At 37.1% G+C, this 15,817-nt stretch overlaps 1 protein-coding gene across 2 annotated transcripts in view; it reads left to right on the top strand.

Annotated features, from left to right (window-relative positions):
• The first annotated feature begins 5,091 nt into the window (after positions 1-5,091).
• LOC127430662 (prolyl 4-hydroxylase subunit alpha-2-like) overlaps positions 5,092-15,817 on the top strand; it is a 37,218-nt gene continuing 26,492 nt past the window's right edge. Inside the window, exons 1-5 of one of the 2 annotated variants that reach the window (XM_051680596.1) lie at positions 5,092-5,554; positions 10,836-10,930; positions 11,860-11,956; positions 12,077-12,228; positions 15,154-15,291. In XM_051680596.1, coding sequence (XP_051536556.1) covers positions 10,849-10,930; positions 11,860-11,956; positions 12,077-12,228; positions 15,154-15,291 — 469 coding nt within the window. In that variant the 5' untranslated portion in view covers positions 5,092-5,554; positions 10,836-10,848. The remainder of the gene's footprint in view (positions 5,555-10,835; positions 10,931-11,859; positions 11,957-12,076; positions 12,229-15,153; positions 15,292-15,817) is intronic. The other variant, XM_051680595.1, reaches the window with a different exon arrangement.

The raw sequence follows: 15,817 nt of genomic DNA, 5'->3' as shown, positions 1-15,817 counted from the left end.
TGGCTGTCTTGCCCTGAACAGCCAAAACTCCACCTTCCATGACAAAATAGTTTTATATCTGTATTTCAATACGGTCAATTCCCTGAGGCCATTAGACGACATTTGGCACTTCAGCTCTGCCTCTGCACTTTTAATATTCCCTTCCAATTCCACGAGTTCTTGTCCTTTGGATTTTTTGGTGAATTAGGCATACTGTATGATCCGGCCCTTAAAAACTGCCTTAAGTGCTTCCCAAGCCATGCCCACAGAGGACACTGAGGAACAGTTGGTATCCATATAGACATTGATTTCAGCCTTCAGCATTTGTTGGAATTCAGGATTTTGCAAAAGGGATACATTAAAGCACCAACTATATGATTTCTTTTTCTCCATATGTGGCAACATCTCTAAACACACCACGGCATAATCTGAGACTAAAATGTTTCCAATTGAGCAATCAACAACAGATTAAATGAGGGACTTAGATATGAAAAAAACATCTATTCTAGAGTAAATCTTATGGACTGATGAAAAAAATGTATAGTCCCTACCAGATGGGTTCAAAAGTCTCCTCCCAATATTATATCATGAGGGGTGCCAGCAGCTTGCAACCTCCCTTCAAGATCTATAAAAAAACCCTGATCATCAACGTTAGGTGCATAAATATTAGCCAAAATAAGACTTTGTCCCTAAATTTCAGCTAAAACAATAATGACTCTTCCTAATTTATCTTTACTCTGTTTGAGACAGTTGAATTGCAGATGTTTACTTATCAGTGTAATGACTCCCCTGCTCCAAATTTTTCAGCTTCCTAAGGAGAAAGGTGCGTTTCTTGAAGAAACACTATATCATATTACTTATGTTTAAGAAGAGAAATAACCTTCCTTCTTTTTATGGTGTGCCCCAACCCATTCACATTCCACGTGGAGAGAGACAATCCACTCATAATAACATTTTACATTTTGACATATAAGAAAAAATAGATTGTGTGTCAAAAAAAAAAAGATTATAAAGACCACATTCCAACATTAGTGCAATCATCAAAACCTGAACATCCTCCAGAACCAAACAAACAGTAAAAAGAAAAACGTGTGCATTAACCCTGCACACAACAGCGCCAACTGGCGTCCATCCCTCCAAACTCAAACAGTCCATGCACGCCTACGAAAACCCCCATGACAACTCTGCCATCTGATTACTCAAGTCTGGTATTTCTATACAAATTTTGTGAGACAGAATTACATGGCAAAATATAATCTATAAAACAAACTCCAGCCAATAGGCGGAATAAACATAAAGAGCGTGTAGATTCATCCATAAAACTGTCCTGAAGGTGTGTTACTCTACAAAATAAACTCCAGCCAATAGGCGGACTAAACACAAAGAGTGTGTAGATTCATCCCATAAAACTGTCCTGAAGGTTTGTTACTCTACAAAATAAACTCCAGCCGCTTGGCGGACTAAACACAAAGAGTGTGTAGATTCATCCATAAAACTGTCCTGAAGGTGTGTTAAAAATGCACAGATTCATCAAACAGTCAAACGAATGTTCAGTGAGCTGGTCCACTCTGCTGCAACATGACTGCAAACAAATGACTTAATCACTCCAATGTCTTTGCAGGAAAAACTCCACAAAACAAACTCCAGCCAATAGGAGGAATAAGTACAAAGAGCGTGTAGATTCATCCATAAAAGTGTCCTGAATCTTACAAAATAAGCTCCAGCCGCTAAGCGGAACCAGCACAAAAAACAAGCGCTCAGTTTCCTCAAAAAGTCAAGCGAATGTTCATTGAGCCGGTCCATTCGGCTGCAACGTGAGTACCACAAGATGACTTACTCCATTGAGTTTATGAAGGACATCGCTTGCTGTGGGCATGTGAATGTTTTACGGCCATCCTTAGCATCTATTCTCAATTTGGCTGGGAATATCAGTGCAAAAGTGACCTTCCGTTGATGTAAAAGTTTCTTGCATTCCTTGAATTGATCACGTTTCTCTCTTGTCGAATTCGCAAAGTCTGGGAAAAGAAAATGCTGTGGTTTTTCCAAGAAAGCCTTCCATTATACTCACCTTGCATAACACAAGATCTCAGAAATTTGGCCAGAATTGATCAGGGCCTGCCTCTCTCCGCAGATCGCCGAGCAGGAACCCTGTGAGCTCGCTCGATTTCAAGCTTATGGCCTGCTATGTCGAGCATATTCAGAAGGAGCCCATCCAGGAATTTCACCATATCCTGTCCCTCTTTGCCCTCAGGAATTTCAACGATACGGACGTTATTCCGCCGGCTACGGTTCTCTATGTCCTCCAACTTCTCCTAGACATGCTCCAAATCCACCTTGGTCGCTAGTGGATTAGCAGATAATTCCCTCTCCGATGACTCCAGATAATCGTTCCATTTCTCGACATCCCCCACTCTTGTAACCACCTCAGTGAACTTCGCCTCCATGGCAGTGATTGATCGACGTATCACAGAAAGTTCCTCCAAGTCAGCAACGACCTTCGTCAGCATTGCCATCATGTTCAGCATCTCTTGCTGCATTTCCCACACTTCCCCGACTAGAGTGCACCGAATCTCACCAGTTTATGTCAAAGTGTTAAAACTAGCAAAAGTGCGCAGAGCTCACCGTTCACACGTCCGATCCTCGCATGGCGTCACGTGACTGAGTACAAGAGTTTTCAACATGTGGGTGCCTGTCTAGGGAGGGATGAGATAAAGGCCCGCACTCAAGTGAAGTGAAAAATAATTGGAACTTCTGTGAATTATATAAGTCCATATCAATATAATGTATGTGATAACATCCCTTCAGTAACAGTAATGTTTAGAGAGGAAAACCCAATAACAATGCTGAGCGGGACTGCGCGAATCTGTCTGGTTCTTTCTCCTGAATAAATTACATTTCCTAACCGCTGCAGTGTCCGGATACTAATAACTCTGTGCTGATGCGCCAAAAGACCAAGGATTTCTTTATTGATAAATCCTAAACTAAAGTAGGCCTATGATTTAACTACATCCTCCACATCCATCTCTTGCATTAATGAAGCTGCTGGCTCTGCGTCTATTCTATCATTGTGATAATGACGCTCTGTTTAGCCTAATATTGAGATTTTTTTCCCTCTAATATACTACTTTATTCTCACAATGCAACAAATTTATTCTAATAATTTTTTACTTCATTCTAAAAATATTATGATTATAATATCAAAATGCTACGACTTTATTCTAATAATTTTGGCTTTATTCTCATACTAAATTTTATATTATAATGCTACGACTTTATTCTCAAACTATTACAACTTTATTCTCATAATGCTACAACTTTATTCTCGTAATTTTTACTTTATTATCAAAATCGTATTTATTTATTTTTAAAGTGCCAATAAAACACCATTGTGGGATCACAGAGTAAAGTTAAAAATAACATTTATTTTTTCATGATTCCAGGTTGTTTTTAACAAAGCAAAGTAAAGACAGTGTTTTTTCCCTTTTGCTCTGGTGTGTAGATTAAGTACAATAATTAGACAAAATCAAGGCACTCCAAAGAGGCTATTTAATTGCAGCAGTGTATCTCCACGCACATGACATGGAAATGTGAACCAGCACGGGCAGAGCGCATATCCAGGTGAAAGTTTGATCATTTTTGTCTGACTTTAATGTGAGATTTATCATTTTAAGACCTTTGTATTGTGCTATTTAGGCTTATAGCTCACTGTGCTGCTATTTTGAGTTGTGTTTGAGGAAATTCCATTGCAATAAGCATTCTTTATTCCTGCTTCCCGACTAAACCAGAATAACCAAACGATGATTGGTGCATGCATTAAAATCGACTTGGTGTGTGGATTGTTAAAAACAAATGATTAGAAATTAGGTTTATAGATTATATATTTTGAAATAAGGCTTCCTAATAAAACCTCATTGCCTCTGATACAGAAAAGCTGCACCCCGTGAGAGAAAATAGAAAGCTCTCAGCCACTCGAGGCATTCATAATATGTCTGATGAACTTGAGCACGAACAGTGCGTAAAAGTCAAAGTGCGAACAGTCAGTTAATGCAAGTGGGGCTCACTGATCAGAATTCATTTACATTTGAAGCCAGAATTTTGCACCCTGATGTAATGAACATTAAGCCTTACTTTTTTTTTCATCACAAAAAACAAAAAAAACAAAACAAACCAAAAAAAGATCCGGGGCTTTAGCCTTCAGCCAGGGTCTAGTTACACCGCTGGTTTAGGGTGTTCCAGTTAAACCCAGTGGTGGGGACTCAAGCAATGTAAGCAATGACATACATCTGAGTCTGTGAGATGTAGGGAAGTTAGCGAGGGAAGGGCATAAAAATTGGAAGGGGAACGCAACCTTAAAGTTTGAACCGGGCTTGTCAAGAGCCGTCTCCAAACCCAGAAATGGCTATGTGCGTAATAAGATGTATGATGGCCTTCGCTACATGCTAATCTATGCAAGCTAATCTTTGCTACAAGGGCTGAGTATCGCTCTGTACCCTTCATTCGAACATTCTGACGAGATATGTAGTATATAGTACGCCCTATGATGCACGTGAAGGAGGCGGAGCACAAAGCGCTAACTGCCAATTAAAATTGCCATGAATTTTAAAGAGTTTCAGAGATAGGATACAGATAATCCCATAGCGTCAGCAAATGACGCAACATCTCATTACGTCCTTTTCAGAGCACAGGACACTGTAGGTTCGTCAGTGCTCTGCGCGTCGGCTGGTGTTGTGCCGACACCGCAAGTGTGGGCATGTGAGGAACCCCAAATGATGCCTCTAGTAGGTCTATGTTTCCAATGTTTTGTTGTTGTTGTTGCTGTTGCTGTTTTGTAGTGTAGTTACGCCATGTGAAAACTAGCCCCAGTATCCCCCAAATACTATGTAGGCTAAAATATAAGCAATAGCCTACCTATTCCCAGCATGGCCTCTAAGTATAGATATAAAGTCTCCTGCTTTGGTTAAACACCTCATCACTGAGCGATTCACCAGAGCCAAGAGTCAAATGTGAACGTGCAGCCCAGCATGATCCGTTTTACCGTAAATCACTATATATACACCGTGATACAGCGAGCCGTATCGATCTCAGAACACAAGTCAGTTTCACCCGGATTAGACCGCGAAACCTCTTCAGTGTCTTGAATGATAAAGAGCCAATAACCCATTTCACTTGGACATAAGCGTATGACTACAGTACGTCCTGCCGCAACGTTTGTTCTCTGTCAGCAACATGACCGTGCAGAAACGGGTCCAGAATGACTGCACTTCATCTGCGGTTATACGTTGCTCTTTTACGCCATTTAAGAGTCATTGACTTTTATTGTGCACATGGACAATAGGCATTATGGCTGACATCGATTGAAACTGTATTTAACGCTATTCATGTCTGTTTTGTTCTTCATATTGCGGCTCATCGTGGAGTGTGCGAATGTGTGTGCGCGTTTATTAGGAGGATTGTGAGTGTGGGAAGTGTTGAGGGTCTTCTCTGCAAAAAATCTCAAACATAACTGAGGAGGCATTTTAAACTGTTTAACAGGTCTGTTTGGTCTCATCTCACAACTTTCAACTCAAAAACGGAGGTAAGGGTGTATAACTTGGCTACATTGGTAGATTGAGTCGTTCATTTGATCTGTAACAATTCTGCATATTACTACATACTAGTTACTTTATATCATATCGATGAGGTCTCATCTTTAAATAATCTCTTTATTATAATGCATAATATCTGTAGATTAAAGAGTTTTTATTCAGAATATGATCGCTGTCAATTGCTTGGCATGTCTTCACATCCAAACATTATGATCTGAAAGTGCAATTTTTGAGCGTTTGGTGAACTTTAAGTTATACAATAGTGTTTTTATAAGGGTAAACCCCTAATAATAATAATAATAATAATAATAATAATAATAATAACAATAATAATGTGGATGTTTTTTTAATTAATTGCAAGTTTAATGTTTCTAATCTAGCTCTAAAACCATATGATCAGTTTAAATTTCTTTCAGAATTGGTGAGTTAATTATTTGTATTTATTTGTTGTCTTGATCAGCAAATATATAACAGTCTTATGCAATATACTTATTTATATTTAGAAATATACTTTAAATTTAATACCTTTAAATTGAATGACTCACGGATTCGCCATACAGTTTTTTTTTTTTTTTTTTTTTTTTTTTTTGTGTTGGAATAAGAATGCTTTAATTGATCTTTTACAAGATAATGTTATAAGAGCATACACGTGTTAATAGAAACAGTTGTTTTTATTGGTGGAAGTGATGCTAGGGTTTTGCTGATGTTCTGTAGCGGTTGAACAGTTCAGGCACATGCAGATGTTAGGCAGATCCTCTAGAAATATTCTAGAAGATGTCGTCATCTTTCCCATGCTTTCACTACAGAAGCATGTTGAGACTGTAGAAGTCACTCTAGTTTACTGTACTAATAAACTCGATTGAACTAAAAATTTCCTTTGTTGAATTAAAGGAATATTCCGGGTTCAATACAAGTTCAGCTCAATCGACAGCATTTGTGGCATAATGTTGATTACCACAAACATTTATTTCGACTCGTCCCTCTTAAAAAAAAAAAAAAAAAAAGTAAAAGCAAAAATCTGTGTTACAGTGAGGCACTTACAATGGAAGTGAATGGGGCCAACATTGAACACTAAAATCATGTTTACATGCATATTGTTCACGTCTTGTGGCTAAACTTTTGGAACAGTGAGAATTTTAACGTTGAAAAATTGGCCCCCATTCACTTCCATTGTAAGTGCCTCACTGTTACCCAGATTTTTACTTATTTTTTAAAAGAAAAGGAGGGACGAGTCAAAATAAATTTTTTTATGTCTCAAATGCTGTTGATTGAGTTCAACTTGTTCTGAACCCAGAATATTCCTTTAAAGTGCTGAAGTATAAACTCAGCTGAATTCCAAACACTGTACAGATGGACTATATCATTGTTCAAGTGTAAATATGTCCAATTTTCACACTTCAGTTAAAATTCTTTCTGCCTGTCCCACCTCAGAGGTCTCGACCTTCTCGACTGAATCTACAAAATTAAAATTACACAACAAGGCCATCATTTTGAATCTGTCAGGTTATTCTCACGAAACATGGCAAGAAAATGTCCTGTCCAATATTACCCCATAATAATAATAAAAAAAGACAAATAAGAAATTTTATTTTGCATATAGAAAATGAAGCCTATTTTTTGTTAAAAAAAAAATTTTGCCATTAAGATTTTTACGTTTATTATTTTTATATTTTCACTGTTATTGTTTTCACGTCAGTTATGCACATTTTAGCCCAGGATTCTTATTACTGTGACACGAAAAAAAGATGGTCATTTTATATTCTCATTACTGCAAAGTGATATATTGTTAAAATTGTGGAGTATTTATACATCATAGCAGTACTCCCATGGGACTGCCTTTCGTTTTTGCTGATATTAATGTAAGAACTCATTGTACAACAGAGTCTTTTTACTGTAATACAGTATAAATGACTGTTGCAGTAGTGAGAATCTTCATTAAAAACAATAGAAATAGTAAAAGTGAAATTTCTGGACATGTTACAGTAGTAAGAAGCTAATTTTAATGACTGAAGACATAGGTGACACAGGTAATAGGTAATGTTTAGCAGTGACACACATTTTGCATACACCCTGTTACCGCATTTTTTAAACCTTTTTAAAAAGTTTTCTCAGATTTTTACACAAATTGTAGTTTTGACTGCATTCTTATAGCCACTATTGAGGCTAGTTTAATTCAGTGTAATTATGCAACCCTGTTACCCATTCTGGTGTAGTTGTTTATTTATATATTTAAAAAAAAGTTTAGAATTGTTTTTATTGATGGAAAAATACAAAATCACATGAATCGGGTTTAAACTGTATTTGAGACTTTTTTTAAAAAAAAAATTACAAACCTCATATAAAATAAATAGAAGATAAAGCAGCTCATACAGGCCTAACATTTTGTGTGAACTCCTGCACCTTTTTTTGCCTATTTGTTGAAAAAGAAATGTGACTTTTTTTTTCAAGCTCTTTTTTTTTTTTTTTTTTTACTCTATTCGGGAAAAGTATCATTAACACACAAACAGGAGCAGCTGAAGACAGTCAGCTGTTTAAATCGACACTAGATGTGAAGATCATCTGAACGCCTGATGTTTAGAGACTAAATTGAATCTGGCTGTGTATAGTTGTTTAATGGCAAAACTTATGAGACATTGTGAGTTCCTAGCTTAGTTGCACAAGTTTTTCTTAAAGTGGAAAACTATTTTTAAGGTGGATGCTCTTAGTGGTTTCCATTGAGATCTGTGATCAAGTCATTTCACCCACTCCCGCTTCAGTTGTTACTTTGCTAATGATATAGCATCTGACTTTGGCAGGTTAAATTCTCTGACAGTAATGACTGTTCATTAGCTAGGTTAGTGAGTTCCCTCCCTCACGTTTATACTGAAGAGTTTGCGACTCTGACCATTTCCATTTACACTACTATGATTCACTATTAGCAAAAGATGCTCTTCCCCAGAAATTGTGTAACGTGTTAATACCGAAAACAGCCTTAGAGATGGGACTTTGTTTGAATCCCAAACCAGTAAAGGTAATGCTTGGAAAATCTTTAGCTAGGGATGGGAATCGTAAGAAATGTTACCATTACGGTTCTGATTCTAATTTCTCTTGACCATTTAAATTCCTGCTTCCATTTACGATTCTTAATTCTTAAGAAGAAATATTTGGGCAGGACACATAACTTACAGTAAGATTAATCCAGAAAGTTTTCCGACTTAAGTGTTTTTGATTCACTGAAAAGAACCGGCTCATAAGAGTCATTAGTTCGGGAACCGTATGCTGCAGAAGAAAGAAATTGCATGTTCAAGATCGTTAACTGAATCAAAAGCCATTAAAAAAAATATGGTTTCCGTATTTTATATATATATTAGGGCTGAAACAATTAGTCGACATTATCGACAACGTCGACAATAAAAAATTGTCGACAAAAATTTTCATTGTCGAATAGTCGTTTGATCTCATTTAACATAACATGAGATCATACGAAACTCTAATGATGGCGCTAGAGGAGTACGTCAGCTCACGCTTGATTGAGGAGAGGAAGACAACAACTCACAGACGCACTCTAAACTTTCCAAACAGCTTCAGGTTATGTAGATTGCAAAGTATGAGAGAATTATACAAAAATACAAAATAAGTAAATACAGAAGCACTCTTGTTGTGAAATGAAGTGGAGCCGGATCTGCCGTTCCGGTCAAGCAAAACTTGCGCACCCCGCTGTTACATCTTTAATGCATCTGTTATTAAAGTTCAAATAATAAGGAAGCAGGTCATGTAAATAACTACAAAGTCCAAAACTGGCATTTCTCTGTTCTCTGTCAGCACCTCTTCTATGAGTTGAGCGAATGTCCCGATCTAAGGGGGAGAGATTGAAACCGCACTCGGCTGATGCACACTCTGTCACGGGGACTGCGCGCTTGCTGCAGCTAGATTATAACGTGATGGCTCGTGACGTATTGAATCATAATATACAGTATGTGTCACTGTGTGTTTCTTATCAGTTTCTTATCAGCAATAGGCAGCTTTATTAAAAAGAGACAGTTTGTTTTTTGTGAGTTAAAGATGGATTGAAGTGAACAGAAAGGTGAGAGAGGGTAGTCTTCACCCCATTATACACTGCAACAAAATACGTATTTAATTAGTTTTTGTTTTGGCTTGTTTTCCAATATAAATATCTAAAACTCCTTTAAAACAACGTACATTTACTTTAGCAGCTATACTGCAGAAGAAACAATTGTTATCTGAGAATGTTGAATATAATATTAAAAATATAAATATTTTAAAATATCTAAAAATCCTTTAAAAAACGATGCATTCACCTGAGAAGCAGCATACAAGTTATTTAGACTTGCTTTTAGAGAATAGATCTTGAATAGAAGTATATTTTGTCTTTACTGCACTGGCAGAAGTATAAACATACACTTATATTCAAGATACATTCTCTGAAAGCAATTCTTAATATCGGATATGTTGCTTCTAAAGTAAATGTATCTTGTTTTAAGGATTTTTAGATATTTTAAAAGGAAAACAAGACAAAAACACTTGATAACGAGGATGTTTTTTGCAGTGAATTTTTTACTGAATTAAACTTAAAAAGTATTTCTTTCCCTTTAATTCAGTGAATGTCATTTAGAGGTATTTTTAAAAGATGATTTTGTCCTCTTTATTGTTAGAAAGCACATTTAATATAACCTTTTAAGTCAGGCACAAGCTGAATAGTCGGTTAAGAGCTAATGGATTAATCGTTAAATAATCGCCAGAATAGTCGAATAATCGTTCTAATAATCGTTAGATTAGCCGATTATCAAAATAATCGATAGTATCAATAGGAGTTTATAGCATAAAACCAGCTTAAACTGATATTGCACACACTCCTGATACAAATCTGGGACCTTTTCGCATTTACAGTATATGAACACATTTATTAGTAAATGAGACCCAATTTTTTTTTTTTTTTTTTTTTAATACTTTTACTCTAAGTCTGCAGCCGTTCCTTGAGCCGTTTGTGGTTAAACACCAAAGGGCTTTTATAGAGACCATGCCCTACTTGGCTAAGTCATTGATCTCTGTCTTTGGTTGCACACAGGTGTAATCCACATATGCATGCACTTGTAAATCCATATTAAACTGTAATATGACTAACTAAAAAAATTACTGTTGCCTACAACATCTAGTAAAATCTGTTTTTACACAGCCGCTGGAATCTTCAAAGTTTAAACCTTAAATTAAATGAAGTGGCATATATAGTAGCTTATGTGCACATTGCTAAATGTCTGTTTGGTTTCTTTGTAGACCTTGCTTCACAATGGCGATATTTCTGTTGAAAACGGCACTGGCTCTGTCGTGTTTCTTTTCAGCCACACAAGCTGAAGTCTTCACATCAATCGGTAAGAATATATTTTTTCTATTTAAAAGGATAGTTCACCCAAAATGGCAATTCTCTCATCATTTACACACACTCATGCCATCCCAGATGTGTATGACTTTCTTTCTTCTGCAAAACACAAACAAAGATTTGTAGGTCCACACAATGCAAGTGAATGGTGATCAGAAGTTTGAATCACCAAAGGAAATCATAAAAGTCATCCATACGACTCCAGTGGTTAAATCCATATCTTCAGAAGTGATATTACTGGTGTGAGTGAGAAACAGATCAATATTTAAGTCCTTTTTGCTATAAATCTCCACCTTTAACCAGTCCCGACCAGCAGGTGGTGATATACACAAAGAATTCAATAGCCAAAAAAAGAAAAGAAGAAAAATGTGGAAGTGAATGTGGAGATTGATAGTTAAAAAGTACATAAATATTGTTCCGTTTCTTACCCACACTTATCATATCCCTTCTGAAAACAAGTCTTATGGATTACTTTTATGCTGACTTTGTAATTTTTGGGGATTAATTGTTTTGGTCACCATTCACTTGCATTGTGAGGACCTACAGAGCTGAAATATTCTTCTAAAAATCTTCATTTGCGTTCTACAAAAAAAATTAAGTTATACTCATCAGGGATGGAATGAGGGTGAGTAAATAATGAGAATTTTTGGGTGAAATAATCCTTTAAGTCTTCTGAATTCACCTTTTGTGTCTCACAAAAGAAAAAAAAGTCAAATTAGTTTGGAACGAGTGATGAGCATTTTTGGATGAGCTGTTCCCTTAATGGTTTACCTTAAATTTAATATTTTCTATGAAATAGTTGATTTCGCTAAAGAGCTGTGAAGTGTTCTTCTGTAATAATCAACTCAACCAGTACTTAAATGAATGCGCTTTATATTCATATAGTCATTAATGCTGAACTTTTGTCACCTCCATCTATAGGCCAAATGACAGACCTGATATTCACAGAGAGGGAGCTCGTCCAGTCTCTGAAAGAATACATCAAAGCAGAGGAGTCCAAACTTGAAGCTGTGAAGAGGTGAATCTTTCACAAAAGTAAATCTTTTCTGAATCTGAGTCATATCATTTATCTGTAGAACGACACTCAAACCCATGACTCATTTGTGTGGCGATATGTTTTTGATTCCCTCTTCTGCAGCTGGGCTAATAAACTGGATCTGTTGACACTTGTGTCCACTTCGGACCCTGAAGGCTTCCTGGCTCACCCGGTGAACGCCTACAAGCTGGTGAAGAGACTGAACATGGAGTGGTCTGAACTTGAGAGCTTGGTGCTACAGGATCCTTCAGATGGTACATGGCTTTATCACAAAAGAGTCAGCGCAGCTTTAAAGGGATAGTTCACCCAAAACTGAAAATTCAGAAGGACAGTCTGAGTCACTGTGCACTTTCATTGTGTAGAAAAAAGAGCAGCATCAACATTCTTTGAAATTTCTTGTGTTCCACAGAAGAAAGTTGTACAGGTTTGGAACAACATGTGCTTTTAGTAAACAATTAAAGAGTTAAAAATTCAGGTTGAACTATTCCTTTAATACTGGTTTGACTTCACATGAGTGGATGCACTATTAACACTCCACGTGTCAACGTGTTGCAACAAATGCTCACACAAGTTCACATTAGGGTGAGAGAGTGCAGACATGAGCAACTGCAGTGATTGAAATATCTTCACAAATACTCATACACTGCTGCTCTTTTTAACATGCAGAGAACACTACATTCTCCCTGTATTAATAATAATAATAATAAAAACACTAGGTTTATACGTATACCAGGTTCATATTTAATGTTTAATTCAACAAGCAGCTCTTTGGATATCTCAAAATGTTATTTTCATTTCATTATTATAGCAGTCTGGCATAGGAGGTTTTAGGATCATGCCAAAAGATAAAACAAGAATTTAGATTTCTGTACACGAACAGCCACACCCCACACTACACCATGCAATTTCGCTGTGCTAAAACAGTGTGTTTTCATAATGCTACAATCCCATCCAGAAAAATTCCTATATTTTAAATACTTTCAATACTTTTTTATGTGTAACCTCTCAAAGTTAAACTACTTAAAGTTTATTTTGAAAAATGTTAAAAATTAAAAATAAAGTCTGATGATGGCCTCTAATAGCTAATTTATCTAATAGTTATGTAACTGTGTGTGGGACTTTCTCAATTTGATGAGTACAACAAACACAACAATGATGTATACACACTACAAAATTGTACTTGTGTCTTAAAATATATATCCTATTTTTTCGCATTGCAGTAATGAGAATGAGATTCTGCTGTTGTAGCCCATCCGCCTCAAGGTTCGACATGTTGTGCATTCTGAGATGCTATTCTGCTCACTACAATTGTACAGAGGGGTTATCTGAGTTACTGTCGCCTTGCTGTCAGCTCAAACCAGTCTGGCCATTCTCCGTTGACCTCTCTCATCAACAAGGCGTTTTCGTCCGCAGAACTGCCGCTCACTGGATATTTTTTGTTTTTGGCACCATTCTGAGTAAACTCTAGAGACTGTTGTGTGTGAAAATCCCAGAAGATCAGCAGTTACAGAAACACTCTGGCACCAATACTCATGCTTATTAGATAATCGCATGAATTATTAGGTGTACAGGTGTTCTTAACAAAGTGCTCGGTGAGTATATATATTATTTTCTTTTGACTGTGGTGAAATAACCCAGACATTTCTTGACAGTTTTCACAACATGATCACACAGTAGGTCAACAAATTGCTGCTGAATGTACCCTGCTATCAACCTCATTCTGCTGGGTTAAGCCCAAAGTATTTGGTTGCATCTACATACATGGAGCTTGATGCAGATTTCGTCATCAGCAGAGTGCTCGAGCACTGGACGCATGCCGCCTGATTTTTCTAACACTGAATGCACAGTATGCGTATGCGCCTGGAATTATTTGCACTAATTAGTGGGACAGCAAGCACAAGTGGCAACACTCACAACTGAGCCGTTGCTGTCACGAAGAAGTGCTAGAAGATGTAATCGTCACTAAACAACAGGAGACAAAGGTGGAAATACAACAGTGGATTTGTTCGTCAGGAGCGTGTGAGTGAAGAGGTCTGGATACACCTGCATTTGTATAATTCGAATCTGAAGGACTATAAAGACATCTTTATGGGTCTAAACTCCTGAACAAAAATAGTTCAGGATCTCGTAGCAGTCGTAACGCACATTCGCCAACCACCTGTGAATGCCTGCACAGTCAAATGGAGAATACTTTAGAAGCCTGAGTGTTTGACTTTACGCAGGCACTATGCGCTGGTGTCAAAACCAATGTATACTTTGGGCTTTACTGACAAGCATCAGTTCAAATGTGTTTATCATCCTTTACAAAAATCGAGAGTTCTGACAAACTAGCCGCAAACTTGCTGCAAACCTGCCGCAAATTTCCCACTCTTTATTTTTACATGCATATGAGCTTGCCATTCGCTGCAAATGTTTGCCAGAAGTTTGCATGTCTTTACCGGTATTAGTGAACCTGCAGCAAACCTTTGGCATCAATGAAGAGTTTGCCGCAAAGCTCATTTGCATGTGAAAATAATGAGTCCCGAATTTGCAGCTAGTTGGCAGAAAATTTGCCAGAACTCTCGATATTTGTATGGGATTTCCTGTGGTGAGACTGATAGCATTTTGCATCAGCAACCTCAGAGACACAGGTATCCCTTGCACGTTGAAAAATCGTGGTCATTAAATGAATGATCAAAGAGTTTCAGAGAAACTCTGCTAAGACTAATTTTTTACTCCACTAACAGTTAGGTTTATGGTTGGGGTTTGGGATAGGGTGTATGGTTAATAAAATATGCATTACTTTTCACTATATTTAATCATTCACAACTAAAAACAACTTGCAGTTGGCGCTGCTTTGTGGGCATTTCACCCGGAAACTGGAGCTCAATTGTGCCCATACGTTTAATAACACTTCCAGCTTCAACCAATGGGGGCAGTGCTTTGAGTTTCAGGAAGCACACACCGATTTCAGCTGAAGAACTTGCGGTCTATTGTTGCCGAATCCGAAATGTGATCTGTCTGGTTTTTCGGAGATTCACCCAGATACCTACAGAAGTCACGTCTCACAAGAAAAGCCAAAGTAATCTATAATTACACCGATTTAAAAGTATCATTGTGTGAACAGAAAGTTTTGTTTAGGGTAACACATATACGATGCAAAACTTCATATTCTTTCAGTTCTCTGTTCTCTTTTAAAGGCTTCATCTCCAACATGTCAGTGCACAGACAGTATTTCCCTGATGAAGAGGATGAGAAGGGAGCAGCTAAAGCTCTGATGCGTCTGCAGGACACATATCGACTGGACTCGGAGAGCTTCTCTAAAGGCAAACTGCCAGGTCAGGGGCAGCACTCCAATAACTCCAACTCTGTTATTTTGTTTTTCTTTTTTTCCCCCTTCTTTTCCAAACATCTTTAATTTCACCTGCAGTGTGGCTTTGGTCATATTTTATACTGGGCTATATGTTACAATGTTTAAAGACCCCATGAAATCAAAATAGGAGTTTTGTGGCTTTTAGTCCATGTCTTTAATTTGTGTGGTCATCTGTAAGCTACTGTACTCCTAGCAGATTTTTAACAGAAGAAATAATGCAAGTGCTTTTATAAAATTATAAGCGTCATATTTCTGCCTTTAAATCCTCCAAAAATTGGCCCCATTCACTGTAAGTGCCTCATTGAATCATTAATTTTTGTGGTAATCAGTATTATGCCACAAATGCTGTCAATTGAGCTTAACTTGTATTGAACCCAGAATATTCTTTTAAGTTACAGTAATAAACTGTTAAAAAGCATTTTAATGAAAATGTTGTTAAAGAAGCATATTGGCATTTAAAATGTATATAGTAATAAGGGATGTCGAATAAA

This window comes from Myxocyprinus asiaticus, chromosome 40 (assembly GCF_019703515.2).
Source record: "Myxocyprinus asiaticus isolate MX2 ecotype Aquarium Trade chromosome 40, UBuf_Myxa_2, whole genome shotgun sequence".
NCBI lineage: Eukaryota > Metazoa > Chordata > Actinopteri > Cypriniformes > Catostomidae > Myxocyprinus > Myxocyprinus asiaticus.
The sequence above is the reverse complement of the archived record's forward strand: the minus strand, read 5'-3'. Positions and strand labels throughout refer to the sequence as shown.